The 23894-nt window shown below is 38.9% G+C and overlaps 1 protein-coding gene across 4 annotated transcripts in view; it reads right to left on the bottom strand.

Annotated features, from left to right (window-relative positions):
* Positions 1 to 23894, bottom strand: part of CRB1 (crumbs cell polarity complex component 1) — a 295880-nt gene that overhangs the window by 16926 nt on the left and 255060 nt on the right. For all 4 annotated transcript variants that reach the window (XM_057729774.1, XM_057729775.1, XM_057729777.1 and 1 more), the window contains one exon: positions 22271 to 22397. In XM_057729774.1, coding sequence (XP_057585757.1) covers positions 22271 to 22397 — 127 coding nt within the window. The remainder of the gene's footprint in view (positions 1 to 22270; positions 22398 to 23894) is intronic.

Genomic DNA, 23894 nt, shown 5'->3' with positions numbered 1-23894 from the left:
AGAGCAGGAAAAAGAAAAAAGAATAAAAAGAATAGAAGACAATCTCAGAGACCTCAGTGATAACATTAAATGAACCAACATTCGAATTATAGGCATCCAGAAGAAGAAGAAAAAAAGAAAGAGTCTGAGAAAATATTTGAAGAGGTTATAGTGGAAAACTTCCCCAACATGGGAAAGGAAATAATGAACCAAGTCCAAGAAGCACAGAGAGTCCCAAACAGAATAAACCCAAAGAGAAATACACCAAGGCACATATTAATCAAACTAACATCAATTAAACACAAAGAAAAAATATTAAAAGCAGCAAGAGAAAAGCAACAAATAACATATAAGGGAAAACCCATAAGGACAACAGCTGACCTTTCTACAGAAACTCTGCAGGCCAGAAGGGAATGGCAGGATATGCTGAAAGCACTGAAAGAGAGAAACCTACAGCCAAGAACACTCTACCCAGCAAGAATCTCATTCAGATTTGAGGGAGAAATCAAAAGCTTTCCAGACAAGCAAAAGTTAAGAGAATTCAGCACCACCAAACCAGCCTTACAACAAGTGCTAAAGGAACTTCTCTAAGTAGGACACACAAGAAAAGGAAAACACCTACAAATACAAACCCAAAACAATTAAGAAAATGGTCATTGGAACACACATGTCAATAATCACTTTAAATGTAAATGGATTAAATGCTCCAACCAAAAGACACAGGCTGGCTGAATGGATACAAAAACAAGACCCTTCTATATGCTGCCTACAAGAAACCCACTTCAGACCAAGGGATACATATAGACTGAAAGTAAAGGGATGGAAAAAGATATTCCATGCAAATGGAAGTCAAAAGAAAGCTGGAGTAGCAATACTCATATCAGACAAATTAGACCTTAAAGTAAAGACCATTAAAAGAGACAAGGAAGGACACTACCTAATGATCAAGGGATCCATTCAAGAAGAACATATCACAATGGTAAATATCTATGCTCCCAACATAGGAGCACCTCAATACATAAGGCAAATGCTAACAGCTATAAAAGGGGACATTGACAATAACACAATAATAGTGGGAGTCTTGAACACCCCATTTACATCAATGGACAGATCATCCAAACAGAAAATAAATAGACACACAAGCTTTAAATGACACATTAGACCATCTCGACTTAATTGATATTTATAGGACATTCCATCCAAAAATGACAGAATACATTTTCTTCTGAAGTGCACACAGAACATTTTCCAGGATAGATCACATCTTGGGTCACAAATCAAACCTTGGCAAATTCAAGAAAATTGAAATCATATCAAGCATCTTCTCTGACCACAATGCCAAGATACTAGATATCAATTACAGGAAAAAAACTGCAAAAAATACAAACACATGGAGGCTAAACAATTCACTATTAAACAACCAAGAAATCACTAAAGAAATCAAAGAGGAAATCAAAAAATATCTAGAAACAAACGACAATGAAAGCACAACAACCCAAAACCTATGGGATGCAGCAAAAGCAGTTCTAAGAGGGAAGTTTATAGCAATACAGTCTTACCTTAAGAAACAAGAAAATTATTGAATAAACAACCTAACCTTACACCTCAAACAATTAGAAAAAGAAGAACAAAGAAACCCCAAAGTGAGCAGAAGGAAAGAAATCATAAAGATCAGAGCAGAAATAAATGAAAAAGAAAGGAAGGAAGCAATAGCAAAAATAAATAAAACTAAAAGCTGGTTCTTTGAGAAGATTAATAAAATTGATAAACCATTAGTCAGACTCATCAAGAAAAAAAGGGAGAAGATGCAAATCAACAGAATTAGAAATGAAAAAGGAGAAGTAACAATGGACACCTCAGAAATACAAAAGATCATGAGAGACTACTACAAGCAACTATATGCCAATAAATTGGGTAACCTGGAAGAAATGGATACATTCTTAGAAAAATACAATCTTCCAAGACTGAACCAGGAAGAAATAGAAACCATGAACAGACCAATCACAAGTATGGAAAATGAGGCAGTGATAAAAAATCTCCCAACACACAAAAGCCCAGGGCCAGATGGATTCACAGGCGAATTCTATCAAACATTTAGAGGAGAGCTAACACCTATCCTTCTCAAACTCTTCCAAAATATTGCAGAAGGAGGAACACTCCCAAACTCATTCTATGAGGCCACCATCACCCTGATACCAACACCAGGCAAAGATGTCACAAAAAAAGAAAATTACAGACCAATATCACTGATGAATATAGATGCAAAAATCCTCAACAAAATACTAGCTAACAGAATCCAACAGCACATTAAAAAAATCACACACCATGATCAAGTGGGGTTTATCCCTGGGATGCAAGGATTCTTCAATATACGCAAATCAATCAATGTGATACATCATATCAACAAATTGAAGGATAAAAACCATATGATCATCTCAATAGATGCAGAAAAAGCTTTTGACAAAATTCAACATCCATTTATAAAAGCTCTCCAGAATATGGGCATAGAAGGAAATTACCTCAACATAATAAAAGCCATATATGAGAAACCAAAAGCCAATATCGTTCTAAATGGGGAAAAGCTGAAAGAATTCCCTCTAAGAACAGGAACAAGACAAGGGTGCCCACTCTCACCATTATGATTCAACATAGTTTTGGAAGTGTTAGCCACAGCCATCAGAGAAGAAAAAGAAATAAAAGGAATCCAAATTGGAAAATAAGAAGTAAAATTGTCACTCTTTGCAGATGACATGATATTATATATAGAAAACCCTAAAGACTCTACAGAAAACTGCTAGCACTAATTGATGAGTTTAGTAAAGTAGCAGGATACAAAATTAATGCACAGAAATCTCTTGCATTCCTATACACTAACAACAGAAGAGCAGAAAGAGAAATTAAGGAAACTCTCCCATTCACCATTGCAACAAAAAGAATCAAATACCTAGGAATAAAGCTGCCTAAGGAGGCAAAAGACCTGTATGCAGAAAACTTTAAGACATTGATGAAAGAAATCAAAGACGACACAAACAGATGGAGGGACATACCATGTTCCTGGATTGGAAGAATCAACATCGTGAAAATGACTGTACTACCCAAAGCAATTTACAGATTCAATGCAATCCCGATCAAATTACCAATGGCATTTTTCACAGAACTAGAACAAGAAATCTTACGATTTGTATGGAAACGCAAAAGACCCCAAATAGCCAAAGCAATCTTGAGAAGGAAAAATGGAGTTGGAGGAATCAGGCTTCCTGACTTCAAACTATACTACAAGGCCATAGTGATCAAGACAGTATGGTACTGGCACAAAAATAGAAAGGAAGATCAATGGAATAGAATAGAGAACTCAGAAGTAAGCCCAAACACATATGGACACCTTATCTTTGACAAAGGAGGCAAGAATATACAATGGAAAAAAGACAGGCTCTTCAATAAGTGGTGCTGGGAAAATTGGACAGCAACATGTAAAAGAATGAAATTAGAACACTTCCTAACACCACACACAAAAATAAACTCCAAATGGGTTAAAGACCTACATGTAAGGCCAGACACTATAAAACTCCTGGAGGAAAACATAGGCAGAACACTCTATGACATCCATCAAAGCAAGATCCTTTTTGACCCACCTCCTAGAATCATGGAAATAAAATCAAGAATAAACAAATGGGACCTCATGAAACTTAAAAGCTTTTGCACAGTGAAAGAAACCATAAACAAGACTAAAAGGCAACCCTCAGAATGGGAAAAAATAATTGCCTATGAAACAACGGACAAAGGATTAACCTCCAAAATATACAAGCAGCTCATGAAGCTTAATACCAAAAAAGCAAATAACCCAATCCACAAATGTGCGGAAGACCTAAATAGACATTTCTCCAAAGAAGACGTACAGATGGCCAACAAACATATGAAAAGATGCTCAACATCACTAATCATCAGAGAAATGCAAGTCGAAGCCACAATGAAGTATCACCTCACACTGATCAGAATGGCCATCATCACAAAATCTGGAAACAACAAATGTTGGAGAGGGTGTGGAGAAAAGGGAACTCTCCCGCACTATTGGTGGGAATGTAAGTTGGTACAGCCACTATGGAAAACAATTTGGAGGTTCCTTAAAAAACTACAAATAGAACTACCATATGATCCAGTCATCCCACTCCTGGGCATATACCCAAAGAAAACCATAATCCCAAAAGAAACTTGTACCATAATGTTTATTTCAGCACTATTTACAATAGCCAGGACATGGAAGCAACCGAAATGCCCATCAACAAATGAATGGATACAGATGATGTGACATATATATACAATGGAATATTACTCAGCTATAAAAAGGGATGAGATGGAGCTATATGTCATGAGGTGGATAGCCCTAGAATCTGTCATGCAGAGTGAAGTAAGTCAGAAAGAGAAAGACAAATATTGTATGCTAACTCACATATACGGAATCTAAAAATGGTACTGATGAACTCAGTAACAAGAATAAGGATGCAGATACAGAGAATGGACTGGAGAACTTGAGGTTTGGGAGGGGATGGAGGGTGAAGGGGAAGCTGAGACGAAGCGAGAGAGTAGCACAGACATATATATACTACCAACTGTAAAATAGATAGCCAGTGGGAAGTTGTTGTATAACAAAGGGAGTTCAACTCGAGGACGGAAGATGCCTTAGAGAACTGGGATGGGGAGGATGGGGGGGACTCGAGGGGCGGGGGTTGAGGGAGGGAGGGAATATGGGGATATGTGTATAAAAACAGATGATTGAACTTGGTGTACCCCTCAAAAAAATAATAAATAAATGAATAAAATTAAAAAAAAAAAAAAAAAAGTACTCACAAATCCTTAAAAGGAAATTGGACCAAGGATGGTGTCCTCGTCAAATCCGCTCCAGCTAACAGTGCCATGTGAGTTAATATGTGGGACACAGCCTACTCTTCTCCCAGGATATTTTATTTGAACAGGGAGACACTCAAATTCTCTGCCCTTTGTACATGCACATCACCTTTCTGATTCTCACGAAGCTTCCCAGGCTCTTTACATCCCAGAATGCCTCTCTACAAAGATGTACATGGCAGGTCCCCCTCCCAGCCCCCTAACTCCCCACCCACCAGCCTTGGGGGGCGTCCTGCCAAACTCTACACGATTTCTGTCTTAAGGCAGATGACAAATTGTACGCAATGACACAGAACCTACACCTCTTGAACTCACCTCACGAGGTGAGTGGGAAACTCAAAATCATCACTTAGGATGCTGCAAAGACAGTATTAAATCGAGATGCTTATATTGGTTTCTATAATCCAAGAGCATTCATTTCGGTAATTTAAGTGGTAATGGAGTTATCCCAGCTCAAACACACATGACCTTGAACCTCAAGAAGCTGCAAATTAGGATAATTTACATACTGCCGGCTGTGAATCTCTTTAGCATTCACAGGACTTAATGGTAGAAATAAATAGGTACCAGATTCCATGTGGGCCACAGAGCAGATTTTACAATCTCCCATTTCCATTTTTCATTTTCTCCCTGGAAATGTTCTTCCAAAAAATTCCAGAGTTCCCTGGATATAGTTTGTCTGAGTGAAAAACTTTCATTTCTGTAAACTATATATAATGGTACCTATTTCAGACACCCATTTTACAATGAAGAAATGCTAACGTTTCTAAAATATTTGGGTAGGGCAGTCTGCTTAAAAAACAATCTCCAAGTGTTGTGTATTATAAATTAGGAAACAAACCCAAGATCATATCTTGGAGGAAAATCAGTGATGACTTTTTTTTTTTTTTTTTTTTTTTGGCGCACGTGCTTAGTTGCTCCGTGGCATGTGGGATCTTCCTGGAGCAGGGATTGAACCCATGTCCTCTGCATTGGCAGGCGGATTCTTAACCACTGTACCACCTAGGAAGCCCTCAGTGATAACTTTGAGTAAATCACTTAACTTGTTTGGGCCTTAGTTTTTGCATCTGTAATGTGGCAATAACATTCCTACTGATGTTAGGATTAAATGAGGTACTGCATGTTGGGAGCTTTTGGTCATCAGGACAGCTCAACATCAGAGAAGGCCCAGCTCTTGGCAGAAGAGACACCAGAGGGCCCTGGTCACCTGGTGCCTGAGCCAGTGGGGTTTCCTGTATCCTGAGCTGGTGACTCTCCTTGGGCAGTTGATGGTCCGCTTTCAGAAACTTCTGGCTTTCTTAGCTCTGAAAGTAAATTGCACTAACCACAGAAATGCTCCAACCACCTCCTGCTTGGTCTAGGGTACATTTTATAATGATTTGCACAATTGGGACGTTTTAGAAAAGTGAGTAAATGTATTTCTTAATTTTATGTACTTTAAGATGATGAATGATAGCAGCATTAGTCTATTGCCTCAAAGCATCTTTTTTTTTCATGGCGCTGATCCAGGGAATTTGCTCAATTTTTAGGGAAGGGAGACTTAATCTGATTATACTTGAATCTCCTCAGATGAAAACATGTCTTTGGTCCTTTGAGGAAAAAAGGGGAGAGCATCACATGCCTGAAAATCCTCAATTAATGAATAAGAACTTCAGAAAGATAAAATGAAACTTAAAAAAAAAAAGATGCTTAAAGCAAAGCTTAGTAACGAAGCGATGCCTAGAGAAAATTTTAATTAGCAGAAATAAAAAATCAGGTTAAAGAATATGTGCCGTTAATAAGCTAGTGAAAAAACAACCCCCCACTTCACCAAATCTATTCAACAAAACTTCCTGCCTGAACAGCATTATTTGAAAAAAAAAAAAAAAAAAAAGAATATCTGGAACAAGGGACATTTTATATTAGTCTGAGTTCCAGTAGGAAAGAAAAAGTCTGAGACCACTGAGGCATTTTCATTAATCAAATAAAACCGTCATTATAGAAAGGTGCTGCCATTTTTAGTGGAAGGTAACCCTTCTAATCAAAGCGAGTGGCAGCCCACAGATAATCACAGCCTACTGGAAATACTTTAGAGGGAAGCATGGTGCAGGCCTAAATCATGTTATTCTGAAATGACTCTTCCTCCTCTGGCTGGGTTTCAGCAGAAGCTTGGAGAATTTAATCCACAATCTAGCCCTGGCTTGAATTTATCTGATTCTATATCCCATCACTTCCCAGCACCCTTCGTCTGTCCTCGTCAGGCCTGATCACTCTCTGTACTTCACATTGGCCCAACTTTGTTCCCACTATTGCATCTTCTCTTGTGACCTTTCTTCTCTCTTGAACGCTCTCCCGTTTTCTGTCCTCCAAATAATCTTTCTTGTGTTTTATGGCCTAGTTTAATTCCCATAACCTCCATGAAAACTCCCCCTCTTGGAATAGCTCAGGGTGACCACAATTCTGTGAATTCGTACTGCTTTTACTCAGTAACATAAATTAGGGGCTGTTTTCAATATGTCTTGTAGTTTCTCTTTTTCCTCTAAAACTAGATTGTTGTTTTCTTGAAATTCTTAGAGTAGGGATGGTATGTTATATTTCCCTGACTCCGTGCCCTCCTTCCTCGCTCCCTGGGTCTTGCCCACTGCCAGGCAGGTGGTGGAAACACCTGTGGGGATGCGATGGTTACTTCTTTGACTCCCTCGAGCAGGTGCCGCCACTGGCTGGAAAGTTCCCTGTGCCATCGGGGGACGTGTGAAAGGACAGAACTTTGGATTTCCTGCTGAGAGGCCTGGAAGGTCAGCTCATCCCACGGGTGCAGTTACCTCGATGCAGGTGGCATAGAAGGAGGCTGCGCTGGCAAGGAGGAGGCGGGAGTGGCCGGCGCAAACCCTTCAGGCTCCGCTAAATTCCGAAAGGGGAGGACATTTGCAAATGTCTTTGTGAGGCTTTTCTGACGGCCAGTGTTGTGAACAATGATAAGCTTTGGTCTTGCTAACGGTGCTCTTGAGGCAAATACAGGCATGTCATCCACATCCCTGGGCATGTGTGGCAACTGTAGGTCCCTTTCCACGTGGGAACAGCTCTAGCTCTTTCCTGGTCCTCCTTTTCTTCTGACACTGCCTGAATTTCTTCAGCATCTTTTCCCCTCTCCCTGCGTAGGGCTCTCCTCCAATCTGTCCGATGTTTATCATATTTGGGGTCAATGCCATAAATCTCCTTCCCTCACTCAGATCTTTAATCCTCATTCCGTGATCCCAAAGGAGGTCGATGGCTCTGGTGCGTGTCCTCCCAGAAAGGGTTTCCTTTCTCAAACCCTTGCAAATATCAAGATGCACTTATCCAAAGAAGAACTCACGATCACCTAGGCAGTGGGTAATTATAAACACAGAGCAGCACTTACATACGATAGAGAACTTGAGCTCCTGAGCTGTCTCTGCAGACAGGCACAGAAATTTATTTGTGACTTAAGCTCTTCTGTGAGAACCAATTTAAGTAGGCCTTTGGTAACAAACAAACAATCAAACAAAACAAAACAAAATGTCAGGGGAAAATGTGCTTTTTGTTTTGCTAAGAAAACTCCTGCTCATTCTAAGACCTGGGTCAATTATCTTCTGTGAGAAACGTTTCCTGCCCCTCCCCACCTCTGGAAATGTTGTCATTTTCTCCTCTGTGCAGACCACCTACCACAGATCATTCATTCGTCCATCTCTTTATCCCTTCCGTAAGTACTGAAGCACGTGCTCTGTCAGGCAGGACTGCCAGGCACTGAGGTTACGAAGGTAAACCGCCTTCCTGTAGCGCACAGGCGGTAGGGCGTCTGCACGGTTGCTTCTGGGTACGTGGTGCACAGGGCCCAGAGCCTGAATGCCCGATGCTGCACTTTCTGAACTGGATCTGCTTGGGAAATGTGCTTAATCTCTGACTTTGGGTTCTCACTGGTAAGATGGGAAATAATACCACCTGAGTCTTGGGACATTTGTAACAAATAATTAAGATGATGTATGAGATGACCTGAGCATCGTGGCCGGCTCAGAGTAAGCACTCTGCAAGCTCGAGCCTTTATCAGCCTTGTTATCAGTACATGTTAGGATGCAGGTGAGCTCAGGATGCTGAGGGAGCGTGAGGGCATCCAGTGCTGACGGGGCAGGGGAGGAGAGAAAGGAAGGCCTCACTGCCAAGTTTTGAGAACATGTATACTTGACCAGGCAATGAAGGATGAGAGAATTCGAAGCTCAAAGAGCAAAGAGCAACATTTTCTTCAAAATGTCTTTTTTCAAAGTTGCAACAGTGGTCAGCTCCTTCTGGCTTTAGAGGAGGTGAATGACATGGATTTTAACAATTCAACATACTTCTCTTTGAAGAGAACTTACACGCCTCTCCTGAATCACTGAGGCTTTGAGGGGCCCTGTCCATTCTGCTATAATGGAATGCTTTCCTAAAAGCAAAGAGGAAGTCAAATTAAATATGCCCCCGAGGACTGCTCTGAGACTGTCCTTGGGTGTCCACGTGATTATGTTATAGGTGAGAGCCCATGTCTTTATGAAGCTAAGCTTCTTCTGGGAAATTGTTCAGGAAAGAGTCAATTTATATCAAATTTCACTTCAACATGAATAATAGGGTTTCTGTGCCTTTGGTTCTTGGATAGAAATAATGTTCCCCTATTGGAGAGTGTGGATCACTTATCCTCAAGACCCCACCACCACCAAAGGGCTGCCTTTTTCATTCTGTGAATTTGGCAGTAAAATGGGCCACCTTTCTGTACTTAATATGCACTGTCATTTTCATTTTAATAACTATGGGACAGGCTTCACACACACACACACACACACACACACACACACACACACACGGTTCTCAAAGTTAGAAACTGCTGCCTAAACTCACCTCAAGGACACTTCATTCATTATACCAGTAAGTTAGTTAATATTTATTATCTACTACACACAACATGATGCTGGATACTGAAAAATTTGAAGGAACAGCTTTGAAATAAATGTTTTCCTGAGTTTTAGGTATCAACCAGAGTGGTTTCAGTCATTCATCACGAATGAATATGTACTTTGCCACTTTGAATAATCAAATTTCCTTCATAACAGACTCTTGCTATCAGCATAGGATTATCAAGACATGTTAGGGGAAGTGGGTGGAAGTAATATTATTCAGAGTTTTATGTGCAACTAAAGTCAGGTAGACAATGAAACAATCAGGAATATGCTTTCCAAATGATCAAATATATTTCATTGCAGATAGCCTGTTTGTTTTTGGAGGAGTTATGTTTAACCTTTCGCTTCCGTCCTCTATACAATTCTTCTCCAGTAGATTTCCACACCGGGTGAGATAATCTATCGTTCAGTAATTACACTGTGAGAAGAAGATAAGAGTCTTGATCTTTATGTGCTTTTAGAAAGAAAGAAGTATTTCTGTCTTTATCAAGGTTGGGAAGTAATACACATGTGACCCATAAATGTATATCATGCGTCACGAAAGAGTCAAGCAGAAATAAAATTAAAACCAGTACTGATTTCAAGGCAGCTTCTTGATATTTAAATTTGTTCAAATATGAAATTCCCTAGAGTGTGCCCAGTTTTCTACATTGCTCTCACCAGAAAGATCAGCAATGGATTCAATGAGCTGCAGCCTCCTTTCCTAAAGCCAGTATAAGTTGGTCAAGAAGAAAAGCCACATTAGAAAAGAATTTAGACACTCCATTTTTGAAAAGAAAAATTAGGAGAAACTAAATTCATGTTGTGTTAAACTAGACAACATCACGATATGCACTTGCATACTAGCAGTTTTCAATTTTGTTGATTACAACTCTATTTTTAATAGATGGAACCAATGTCAAAATTCTTCTTAAGTAAAAAACAAGGGGAATAACTCAAGAAAATGATAACAAGATGCAATCAACTTCATTATTCACTTTGAGTCATTTGGTAGGTTAACTGGTTTTTAACATGGAGACCTGCTCTCTCTAATGATCTGTGATGGACTTGAGCGACATTGCAAAGAGAATGGAAGCATGTCAGGTAGAGATGATGCTTCTCCGGGGGCATAACTAGGATAAGTCTTGGTTTCCTAGAACAGTCAGTTCAGGCCGTTGTGCTAACATAATCATGAGTAGTGCTTCCTTTCCCTCTCAAAGCATTCCAGGTGAACAATAAACAGTACGGTCATTATAGAGTCACTTCAAATATCTCATGGATTTACAAAACTGGAGAACGACGTGGGTGGAGCTATACATGGAAGTCACCCAGTTCCCTTAATCTAAGCTCTTTGGAGCAGGAGCACATCTTTTGCGTATAATTTGGTTTCTCACCATTCTGGGCTCCATGCCTGGTTTACAGCAGACCGTCAAAAATGCTGGATGAATGGATAAATAAGTGATTTTAAAAATCAGTTTCCACAAAGTTCAATATTGTAGCAAGGCAATTATCACTTCACGGAGATTTTTTTTTTTTTTAATGATGAGATTGATTTGACAGGTAACTAAAAAGCTGTTTGATTTGGTTAGCTGGTCAACTCAGTGGCAAGCTTCAACCTGTTTATTTCCCCAGCTGTCTGTGGTTTAACACCAACCAGTTAATTCATTTATGCCTGCAATCCAGGAGCCCCATGCTCTGTCTCGGTTTCCATTCTATTTTGGACACACGAAGAAATGTGTTCTGAAGGTGAAACTCTGTGTTACATGATTTCTGTGAAGCCGGCGGTGATGACCTCACATTAAGAAATGAAGAGCATTAATTATACTTGGTGAAGCAGAAATCTTAATAATGTGTGAAAAGATGAAAGGAAAACAGATTAGTGAACTGAATCAGATCTGATTTCAGTGATTGAAATACATCAAAATAACACTTAAGAACCTTTTCCTATGTTACTGCTATCTCTACTCCTTCCTGAATGCTAATTAGTGGAAACTCAGTGAAAAGTGATGGGGCTTTTTAAAATTGTGATTTGAAGAGAATGTCATTCTGGGTGCCTCCTTCCTGAAAGTCAAGTTGAGAGCGCAGAGAGACTGCCCTTCAGAGAAAGATCTGTGCCCTCCGCTGGTGCTCTGTTCCCATCAGAAGCCGGGGACAGGGGCCGGTCGGTGGTGTCACCCTTGACATCAGCCTCCGGGATCAAGCACAACCCTGACCCCCTCGGAAACCACGCGTGACTCTGTCATTCGCAAATGACTCCAAATCCCTGCCGAGTTTATTTTTCTTTTCTGCTTTGCTCTCTTAATTTAATGAATTTCGTGTAAGTGTATTAGTGTGAAGGAGAATTTCCTATTTCTTGCTAGATTTAGTATGTTTCAATGAACGGTTCCCATGCTGGAATTCTGGGACTTTCTGAACAGGTTCCCTCAATCAGGCCATCTATTCATTCACATGTACGTTCAGACTCTTCATTTAGCCAGAACAAAGAGTAATGTTGTTACGAGACACGTCTGCCCACTCCTCAAATCCTGTCTTGTATTGTACAGTTAACTTCCTCTTCCTTCTAGAGATGCTGCAAACAGTCATAGGCACCAAAATTCTATGGTTGAATTGGAAAGAATTCCTGTTTGGTTTTCCAAACTATTCTTGTTGAGAGCTACTATTTTTTTTTTTTTTTTTTTGCCAATTTTGACCACAATTGCAAAGGAAGTCCTTCTAATTATCCCTACACCCCCTTTCCTAACTGGTAGATCTCAAACCTTTCTTTAGCATGAGATTTGGAAATGGAAGACCCTGATGAACCCTGGCTCTGATGTTTCCCATACATTTGGCCTTGAGCAACTTAGGTAACCTCTTTAAGTCTCTATTTATCTTTAAATATAGATAATAATGCCTGTCAGAGTGATTATGAGGGGAGAAAACTGAAGTTAGTAACATAAAAGCCTCTCAAATTGAAAGCAGTGCTAGTGTAGCTGTGCATATCATTTATTCTTAATTTCCATGGGGTCATGTATTCCTTTTCCTTTTCTATATTTTCACAACAATTGTTTTGGTAGTAGAAAATGTGATAACTTTTAACCTCCCAACAAAGAAAACCTCGGGACCAGATGGTCTCACTAGTAAATCCTACCAAACATTTATAAAAGAATTAACTCCAGACCTCCCTGAAAGTCCAGTGGTTAAGACTCCGTGCTTGCAATGCAGGGGGTGCAGTTTCAATCTCTGGTCAGGGAACTAAGATCCCACATGCAGTGCAGTGGGCCAAAGCCAAAAAAATTAAGAATTTTAAAAAATTAAAAAAAAAAAAGAATTAACTCCATTTCTTCTCACATTTTTCAAGAAAAGTGGAGCGGAAGGAACATATCCAAAATCATTTTATAAGATCAACATGACCCCAATGCCAAAGCCAGACAAAGGCACCCTAAGGAAAGAAAATGACAGACCAATAGCCTTGATAAACATAGATGCAAAAACCTCAACAAAATACTAACAAAACCAAATCCAACAGCATATGACCATGACCAAGTTAGATTTATCCCAGTGATGCAGGGATGGTTTGACATATGAAAATTAATCAATACACCACATTAACAGAATAAAGGAAAAAAGAATCACATGATCATCTCAACTGATGCAGAAAAAGCATTTGACAAACCTCAATACCATTTTATGATAAAAACACTAAAAAAACTAGGAATAGAAGAAAATTACCTCAACACAAGAAAGGCCATAAACGAAAAGCCCACGTGCTCAGTGGTGAAAACTGAATGCTTTCCCTCTAAAATCTGGAAAAAGGCAAGAATTCCCACTCTTCTCACTTCTATTCAGCACAGTAATGGAAATCTTAGCAAGAGCAATTAGGCAAGAAAAAGATATAAAAGTCATCCAAATCGGAAATAAGTAAAATTTTTCCGTTTGTAGATGACATCTTATATGTAGAAAACTGAAAAATTCCACAAAAAACTTGTAAAACTAATAAATGAATTCAGCAAAGCTGGAGGATACAAAAATCAGTTGAATTTGTATACACTAACAATGAACAATTAGAAAAGGAAATTATGAGAACAATCCTATGATAGCATCAAAATAATAATACACTTATGAATAAACTTAACCAAGGAGGTGAAAGACGTGTACACTGAAAACTGTAAAACATTGGTGAAATAAATTAGGTACAAATTAATGAGAAACATCCCATGTTCATGAATTGGAAGAATTAATGTTGTTAAAATGTGCATACTATTTAAAGTGATCTACAGATTCAACATAATTCCTCTTAAATTCCCAATGGCATTTTTTCAAAAATAAAAAAATGCTAAAATTTATACAGAATCTCGAAGGACTCTGAGTAGCCAAAACAATTTTGAGAAAAAATAACAAACCTAGAGGCCTCACAATTTCTGATTTCAAAATATATTACAGACTACAGTAATCAAAATAGTATGGTCCTAGAATAAAGCAGACATGTAGACCAAAGGACCAGAATGGAGAGCCCAGAAATACACCCTTGCATAAACAGTTGGCTGATCTTTGACAAAGGTGCCAAGAATGCACAATGGGGAAAGGGTGGTCTCTTCTCAACAAATGATGCTGGGAAAACCAGAAATCCATGTGCAAAAAAATATTAGACCATACACCATACATAAAAATTGAACTCAAAGTGGATTAAAGACCTAAAACTAGAATAAAACAGGGTAGAAAACCCCTGACATTGGATTTGGCAATGATTTCATGAACACAATACCAAAAACACAGGCAACAAAAGCAAAAATAGACAAATAGAGCCACATCAAACAAAACCTTCTGCACAGCAAAGGAGACAATCAACAGAGTTAAAAGACAACCTATGAAATTTCCAAGAAAATACCTGCCAACCCTCTATCTAATAAGGGACCAATATTCAGAATATATATAGGGAACTCCTACAACTCAGTAACAAAACAAACAAACAAACAAACAAACAATAAGCTAATTGAGAAATGGAGGAAATACATGAATAGACATTAAGTAAGGCATACTCTCTCTGAGCCTTAGATTCTTCATCTTTTATACAAAGAAGTTGGACTGGATGATTTCTGAGAACTTTTTAACTCTTTGACTCTCTGTTCTGCACTAATAATTCAAAATTTAGGACAAGCATCCTGGCACTTATGAGGCACTTCTTATGTGACAGGTAAAATCATATAAAGTTGCCATTTGTGCAACATATGCAATTTTATGTGTTTCTGTCTAATATTTCAGTGTCATGTACTTCAGTATAAGGGTTGAAAGAGAATTAACTTAATCTTCCTTTAGAAAACATCCTACATTTACAATGGAATATTTTTCTGACAACATTATTTTACCATAAGATTTAAAAATGAAAAAGCACCACCCAAATAAATTTTCCCAAATGCTCTATTTTTTCCCCTTGGCTATTGCCTTGATTCTATTGCAGATCTTGCTTGAACCTGATTGATTGTAGAGCATTGCAGACCTCAAGGTTTGCTCTCAAAAGCATGCGAAGCACAGGACAAGCATCCAGGCCCAGTCCATTCTTGCTCCAGATGATAAAGATGCCTTTCAGATGGTAAATGGGGCAGAATTGATGGTGCTAGGCTTTCGGTTTCAAAGGAAGCAGCATAATAGATTATTGTATCTAAAAATACATTCTTGGGGAAATTTCTCATTCTCAAAAATTTCTTCACTATAGGCCCAAGTTGTTAATGATCTAAAAATCCCAGAGGTATCCTTTCCAACCTTCACTTTATCCAAAGTATCAGGTGATTCTGGTCAGTTATTTAGCCCTCTACACCACACTTTCCTCAACTAAAAAATTCATATGTCATTTCTAAACTTAGCCTATAATCTTGTTACCATGAGTAATATAGATAAGAATCTTGAGAAATTTCGCATGTATAAAGTGCATTAATTGTGCTTAATCAGCTAATCATAGATGCTTAAGAGTGGTCAGGTCCATGCAGCTCTCAGAATTAGTGACAAATATTTTCTGCAATATTTATGAAATATTGTCACTTAGTTTCTATTTGAATGCTTCCAGGGATGGGAGTTCACTTTGGTGCAAGGCAATGCGTTACATTATTGGATATTTCCAATGTTAAATTGTTTTTCCTTATGGTGACTTGAAATATTTTTCCTATAAATTCTATTCCTCTTATTTCTGCTCTATTAATAGAGAACAAATATACTTTTTCATTTTCATAATAACCATTCAAACATCTGAAGGCAGTTTCATACTTTCCTTAAGTCTTCTCTTTCTAGAAAAAACATCCCCTATCCTTGGACTGTTTCTAAAATGCCTTTCTCTAGGCCTGGAAGCATCAATGTTTTTCTCTGAATGTGGTGCCCAGAAGTAAAACCTACTCTTCTGATTGACTTGGTCAGTGTATAAGTCAGAAGGAAAACAACATACCTTGTTCTGGGACCAAATGCTTAGGTTAATACAATCTAGGATTACCTTCTTAAAATTATAGCTCCCATTTCTGGTAATGACAATGTAGCTTCTATTAGACCAACATTTCAGCATTTCACATAAATAGAAAAAACAATAGTAAATTTGTAGGGAACCTTAAAAGACTCTAACAGCCAAAGCAATCTTAAGAAAGGAGAACAAGGCTGGAGGCATTACAATTCCTGATTTAATACTATATTACAGAGCTATAGCAGCCCCAATGGTATGGTATTGCCATAGAAATGGACACATAGATCAACGGAACAGAACAGAGAGCCCCCCAAAACCCTGCACATATATGGTTAATTAATTTATGACAGTGGAGGCAAGAATATAAAATGGAGAAAGAATAATCTCTTCAATAAGTAGTGGTGGAAAAACTGGACAGTTACATGCAAAAGAATGAAACTGAGCCTCTATCTTATACCATACTGTATTAAATCAACTCAAACTGGATTAAAAACTTGCATGTATAACGTAAAACCATAAAATTCCTAAAAGCATAAAACTTCTAGAAGGAAACATAGACGGTAAGCTCCAAGACATTGGTGTCGGCAATGGTTTTCTTTGGATCGGACACAAGCAAAGTTAACAAAAGCAAAAATAGGCAAGTGAGAATATATGAAACTAAAAAGCTTCTGCACAGCAAAGGAAACCATCAACAAAATGAAAAGGGAATCTACAGAACAGGAGAAAATACTTGCAAGTCATATATCTGATAAGGGATTAATATCCAAATTATGTAAAGAACTCATGCAACTCAATAGAAAAAAACCCAAACAATCCAATTAAAACATGGACAGGGGATCTGAATAAACATTTTTCCAAATAAGACACACAAATAATCAAAAGACACATGAAAAGATGCTCAAATCACTAATCATTCAGCCCATGCAAATGAAAACCACAATGAGATACCACCTCACCCTGGTCAGAATGGCTGTCATCAAAAAGACAAACAACAAGTGTTGGGGAACATGTGGACAAAAGGGAAACCATAATGCACTGTTGGTGGGAATGTAAATTGGTGCAGTCACCGTGGAAAACAGTACAGAGGTTCCTCAAAAAATTAAAAATAGAACTACCATATGATCCAGCAATCCCACTAATGGGTGTTTGTCCAAAGGAAATGAAAATAGGATCTTGCAGAGATAAGTGTATTTATATAAATACATGAACAATCCAGAGGTTACACCCTCCTCAAAGTAACAAATCTGCGTGTAACTTATACCGGCCCTCCACCTGTGCTGTTGCTCCGTATTTGTGGTTCCTCCGTGTCCACGGCTCCACATCCTGGGGTTCAACCAACCTCGGACTCTCGTACTCTATATTTACCATTCAAAAACATCTACATATAAGTGGACCCTTGAAGTTCAAACCTGTGTTGTTCAAGGTCAACTGAACATATATAATGGACTGTTATTCAGTCATGAGAATGAAGGAAACCCTGCTATTTGCAACAACCTGGATGGACTTTGAGGGTATTATGCTAAGTGAAATAAGTCAGAAAGAGAAAGACAAATACCGTATGATCTCACTTATATATGGAATCTAAAAATAATTGAACTCAAAGAAACAGAGAGCAGAACGATGGTTGCCAGGGGCTGAGGGGTAGGGAAAATGGAGAGATGCTGGTCAAAGGGTACAAACTTTCAGTATAAGACGAATATGTTACGGGGATCTAATGTACAGCATGGTGACCATATATAATTAATAATACTGTATTATTGAACGTTGCTAAGAGAGAGGATCTTAAATGTTCTCAACACAAAAAAGAAATAGTAATCTCGTGGTGTGGTGGAGGAGCTAGGGAATGGTATGGTGGTCATCATTTTGCAAAATACAAGTGTCTCAAACCAACACGTTGGACACCTTAAACTTACAGGATGTTATATGTCAATTTTATCTCAATAAAGCTGGAAAAATACTAAAAGAAATACAAATGAACAAATTCAAAAGTACAAAAAAATAATACAGATATGGAGAATAAAATGCAAGAGTTCAATAGATCTATAATAAGACTCCCAAATGTATACTCCCAGCTTGCCATGTCTCTTGAACTTCAGACTTGAATATTCATATCAATTAATTACTATACTTGGATATTCCATTGACCTTACATGTATTTATTTATTCAATCAACAAATATTTTAAAAATGAGATTCACAAAATTTAACTTTTCATGTTCTCAGATCTACAGCTTCTCCCAAACAATCACAAAGATCTTACTACTTCAAACTTTGTTAAATGAAGACCTTTCTCTACATCCCAGTTCAGTAGTGCAAAGTATTGCCTTTTTGTCTATATGGCTGCAACGGCCCCCTAAATGTGTCTTTCTGGGTCCAGTCTTGCCTGTCTTTGAGTCCATTCTCTCCCTAGAAGTCCAGGTGATCTTCTAAAGTGCAAGCGTAATCATATCACTTCCCTGTTTGAATTCCATCAAAGACTCTCCATTGCTCTCAAGAAAACAAGCCAAGGTCTCTGAGTTGGCTTCCAAGGACTCACGTCCGCTTACACTGAAGCCTCAGGCTTACTCCACCTCCACCCACTTCACACTGCGGCCACACCACACACCTCTGCAGGCCCTTCTGCTGAAACGCTCCCTGCTATTCCAGCCCTCCTGCCACAACCTCACGTCTGGTCACCTTTGAATCTCAGCTTAGGCGTGGGGACTTTGACCTCTGCCTTTAAAACTGGGCAAAAACGCACCTCCTCTGTGCTCCTCTAGAGCTGGCACTTAGTTCCATCCTAACAGGGATCCAGGAACTCTCTTCCTCTGTTGATCTACATCCTCTAGGAAACCCTCAACCTACGGGCAAGTGCTGTGTCTAATCTAGTTGTATTCTCAGTACCTAGTCCAGGGCATGGCACATAGTAGGTATTCATCAGGTATTTGTTGAATAAATCAAAAAAGTAGAGAAATGAAATTAGTCCATATTAGTAGTAATTTTGGTAGTTGAGAATAATTTTTGTATTTCCTTCACTGATTTTCTTCCTAAATTACTAAACTGACATTTTATGTATAACCATTTCTAGAAAAGCCTCCACTTAAACTTTGCAAAATTAAAGCTGAATAACTTCTGCTTTAAAACTCAGATATGGCGAAAGGATCTTTAAGCACAATTAAGTGAAGAATTTGGAAGGTGAGAGATACTGGTTGCCCTTATATTGAAAAAATTATGTATTTATAGAAGGCTTATCACAGTCCCTGGCACAGAGAAGGTTCTCGATAGTGTCAATTGAATTTGTCTTTCTGTGCTGTCAAAACACTAATGTCTCCAAACCTCCCTGATTTCTCGACTTCCCTGTTCTCTGAAAAGGCGGGTGATGAAAACCACTCCCCACGTACATACACACATAGAAGGAAGAGGCGTGGCCAAAGGCAGAGACACGGCCTTGTTTAGTTCAAATGTTGAACGTTAAAAATGAGCAAAATAAAAAAAAATTTTAATTCAGCTACTGTAGGTTATGCTTCAGAAGCGGGGTCTCAAGGAGTTTGTGTGAATTTCCGTCACTCAGGTGAGATGGCCCCTCCTCAGAGCCACGTTAACTATCTCTAGCGCTGGGGTGAGGGGACAATGCAGACCAGCAGTTAGAACCATTAAGGGTGTCATCAATTCCAGAATTCCAAATAGAGGCATTCCTGCCACAGAGGGAACGTATCCACACATGCAACTTTGACCTTGATGGTCACAGGTGTTTACAGAAACATATCTGGGGAAAGAGACCACAATGCAGGGCGATCAGCACAGGTGCTTCTGTGTTCATTATGAGTGGTGTGTGTGCATCTGTGTGTGTATGTGTGTGTGTGTGTGTGTGTGTATGTGCGCGTGTGTGAATGTGTGCAGGCCTGGCTTCTGGACATCTTAGTATGCAAGACACAGTCAAAGGAAATGAAGACAATTGTAGAGGACGAGTGGCAGAGATACAGAAACAATGATTTTATTTTTCTGTGCAAATGTGCAAAAGCCATAGTCACACACAATGCAACTGAAAATACAGAGGAAGACAGAGAAAAGGGACAGTGCTTTTAAGTCAGCTGTGACAAGACACTGGAAAACAGAAAAGCAACGGACAATTCTGAGGCCCCCTCCTCAGAATTGTCCAGAGAAGGAGACGGCGAGTGATTCTTAAATACATTTGGAAGGAAACATGTTACATTTGGAATGACCTGTAAGTATATATCTACAGATATGCCCAAAAGGGAGTAAATGTGAAAACTGTACATGTGGTCTTTGGCTATAATCAATTTTACGCTTATTTCAGATAATCTGGGGATGCAAATATTGATGGGAAGTTTCTCCCCAAGTCTCTTGTCACGAAATCTAACTTTGGAACAGATCAGCGGAGAGGGCAGGATGGTACGTGCTGTCTGGAGGCAAGGGGAGCGGGGAGTAGGAAGGACAACTTGATGAGTGTCTCCCAGTTTAGAGCCTGCCAGCACTCCACAGGGTATACATTTGCTGCATAAAATCCTCTATTACTGTTGAAAAATAAAATTGAATATATTTCCTTTGTAATTTTGATTTCATGGTATAGTTAAGTTTACCTTGGTAATTTCCACAGAAAAACAACTTTCTTAAAGCTGTTGAAACTAAATGAGTATTGGATATCACCCAAAGGATAAATCACCCTCACATTCTCAAACCAGGGCGGTTCCTAAAGACACAAACGCATTTGCAAGCTGATATTTGGCAGGCCTTTGTTACTATAGCTGCTTTCTAAATTAATTCAGAGGATCAACCTATTTTCCTTTTCAATGAACGTAAATAGCAGCTCCTTCAGAAGGTATAGCCACACAAAGATATTTAGCATCAATGATAACATGCTAGTGGAAGCAATAAAAACATTAGCAAATAAAGTTATTTTCTAATTACTATTTTATACACTCTACTAAAGCTAAGCAAGAATATATTAATCTTTCTATTAATAAATTAATACCTTATTAATTAATTTACTTTGTAGATCCATCATTTCAGGTATTTATTTATTAAAAAATCCTTAATGCCAAATATACTTTGATTATAATAGGTACTATGCTTTTTTCTCAGAAAGATAGTTGAAGAGGATAGATTTACTTGCAAATTTTAGAAAAATATGCCTCCAAGAGGTTCAAGTTTTATAATTTATATTTTAGTGTATTCATATACAATAGTACTGATTTCTTTATTGAATATGCATTGAAAAGCAATTGAGATTAATCCATTTGATAGAGATGTCAATAAACTCATAAATTTATAAGTAATTAAAAAGTTATTCTATTTATATAGGAAGTATTACAGGAAAAATAAATGAAGAAAAGCTTTATCTGTCATTTTTTCTGAGGAAGGAAGTTTTTATGGAATTGTAAATTATACTGGTGAGGTATAACTTGAGAATTGATACCAATTATATCAGAAAATTTTCTTTCTACATTTGAGGGACTTCATGAATTCCCCACACATATTTTCAACTTACCAGAGAATTGGCAATACTTCGTGTGAATAGCTTTGCAAAAAAGCGTAAATGGATATAAACAGTTTAATCAGTAATTTTCAAATTGTCATGTCAAATAATAAATAAGAATGAAAGAACATAAATGACAGGATGAGGGTGACTGAGGGCAACTTACATCATAAAAGTATGCACAAGAATGGGCTGTGGGAGGAAGTGGCTTCTTACTGCAGGGGTCATTCAGTCACAGAAGCGCTGAGAATGATGGCATGTTTGTGCTGAATACTCTCAACAATGAGATGCTTCTGCTCATATTAAGAGCAATATTTTTTTGCATTTAGAGCCAGAATAGGTAAATATTTGATATACTAATAAAGTGTTTGCAAGATGCTTGAAGTTATTTTAATTTTCAAGATGGTTTTTATTTCAAGGCATCTCTTGAAATTCATGTCTTTCAAGTTTGGGAATATTCAAAGGTACCTCAATAATCGTCCTGTTCACCCCACTCAACCACGGGCTCATCATTCATGCGCAGAATGAGGTAAGAAAGCAGCTGGAAGAGGTTCTGCCAGAGCAGGAGAGAGACGTAGAAAGAGAGGCTGCTTACGTCCAGCTCACAGCGCACGCCGGCGAAGGCCAAGTCACAGACGCACTGGAATTTGTTCAGCAAGTCATGGCACTGGCCTCCGTTGAGGCAGGGATTGGAGGCGCACTCATCAATGTCCTTTTCACACCTTGAAAACAGAAACAGGAGAAACCCGGAACCCAGGTCAATACATTGGCTGTGAAATGAGTGGGGAGAAAGAACGCTGGCCGCATCCAGCCAGAACAGTGCAGTGTGATGGACCCACCTCCCATGCCCTTTGTAGGTGGTCGGTAACGTGGGAGATCGTCCTCAAAATTCCTTTCACAGATTTTTCTTTCAGTGAAAATGATTTGTACACACACACACACACACACACGCACAAGTACAGTCACACACAGTTAATTAGAATGAGAAACAGGTGCAAATATTTATAAACCAAGACAAAGTGGGGCCACGCATAGTCAGTTTCTCCCTCAAGAGAGCTATTGTTGTTGCCACCTTATAAAAGTTCAGTTTATTGGGGTACATGGGGACCAGGAGAGTGAGCTGCGTTTTTTCAGCCTAGAGTCTACGGAGCAGACCTCCACTCAAGCTATAAGGATGCTAGTATATCAGTGCCCCCAGGAGAAGGGGGAAAGCCCATCAGAAACAGAAAAATGTACTTGGTTTACTCTGGGAGGTTTGGGATTATTATCCTTGGGAAACCTATTTTTAACAAAAAGGCAAAGTAGATAATTTAAAAGATTGCCCTTGCTAATAAATCAGTTTCACAGCTACGTGCAATTTTTGCACGTTCAGGCAGAACGATTTTCAAAAGCCAAATTTTCCAAAAACAAGTGGTACCTCAATTCTAAGGTAAACTGAAACTATCCTCTTCCCGGGAACACTGTCATTTTCCCTCTAATTTTCTATCAACTACTTGTTTTTCTATACATTCACCAATTAACTCCCCACTCATTGAGTAGAGGTTTCTTTAGCCCTTACCACGTGCCAAACCCTCTGCTAGGCTTTGGGATAGACCAGTAACTGAGGCATCTCTCTTACTTTGGAAAATTCATATAAAATCTTAGCTTCAGGAATATCGACAGAGCAGTTCACAAGGCTGAAGCCCACGGTAAACAGTTTTTCATTCCCCACCTCCTAAGAGGTAAACTTGCATGCCTGAGTCACCCACTAATCCCTAGGCTCAAACTGAAGGGATGAGGCCATGGGTGGGGCAGGGCCACCCCAAGGCATAAAGTAAAGAGAGATTTCTTCCCAGAAAAACAGCTCCTTATCCCGTTGGATACCAAGCATAGCTGAGACATCTTGTTTTCCTTTTTTGGCTTAGGCTTCTGGGCTGGAAGGAGACTCCTCTGATGAGACCCGAGAAGGCCGCGACCATCCAGGGGAGCCTGCCAAACGCTCCCTGCCCTGGGTGGGCCCGAGTGTTCCAGCATCCGTCACATGCAACCAGCCAGGCTGACAGCGCAGAGCCGGAGGTCTGACCCCACAGGAAAGAAGGCAATTTGTTAGAAGACAGCTTTCCAGGATCTTTGAACTTTATGGAAGTCACATCCCCCCAGGCCTTGGGAGACTGCCCAGTATCTTCTAGCTTTCCTCCAGCTATTCTTTCTCTATGTCTTATCCATTTCTCTTTTGAGCT

This window comes from Hippopotamus amphibius, chromosome 3 (assembly GCF_030028045.1).
Source record: "Hippopotamus amphibius kiboko isolate mHipAmp2 chromosome 3, mHipAmp2.hap2, whole genome shotgun sequence".
NCBI classification, from domain to species: Eukaryota; Metazoa; Chordata; class Mammalia; order Artiodactyla; family Hippopotamidae; genus Hippopotamus; species Hippopotamus amphibius.
This window is presented reverse-complemented; position numbering and strand designations above follow the sequence as displayed.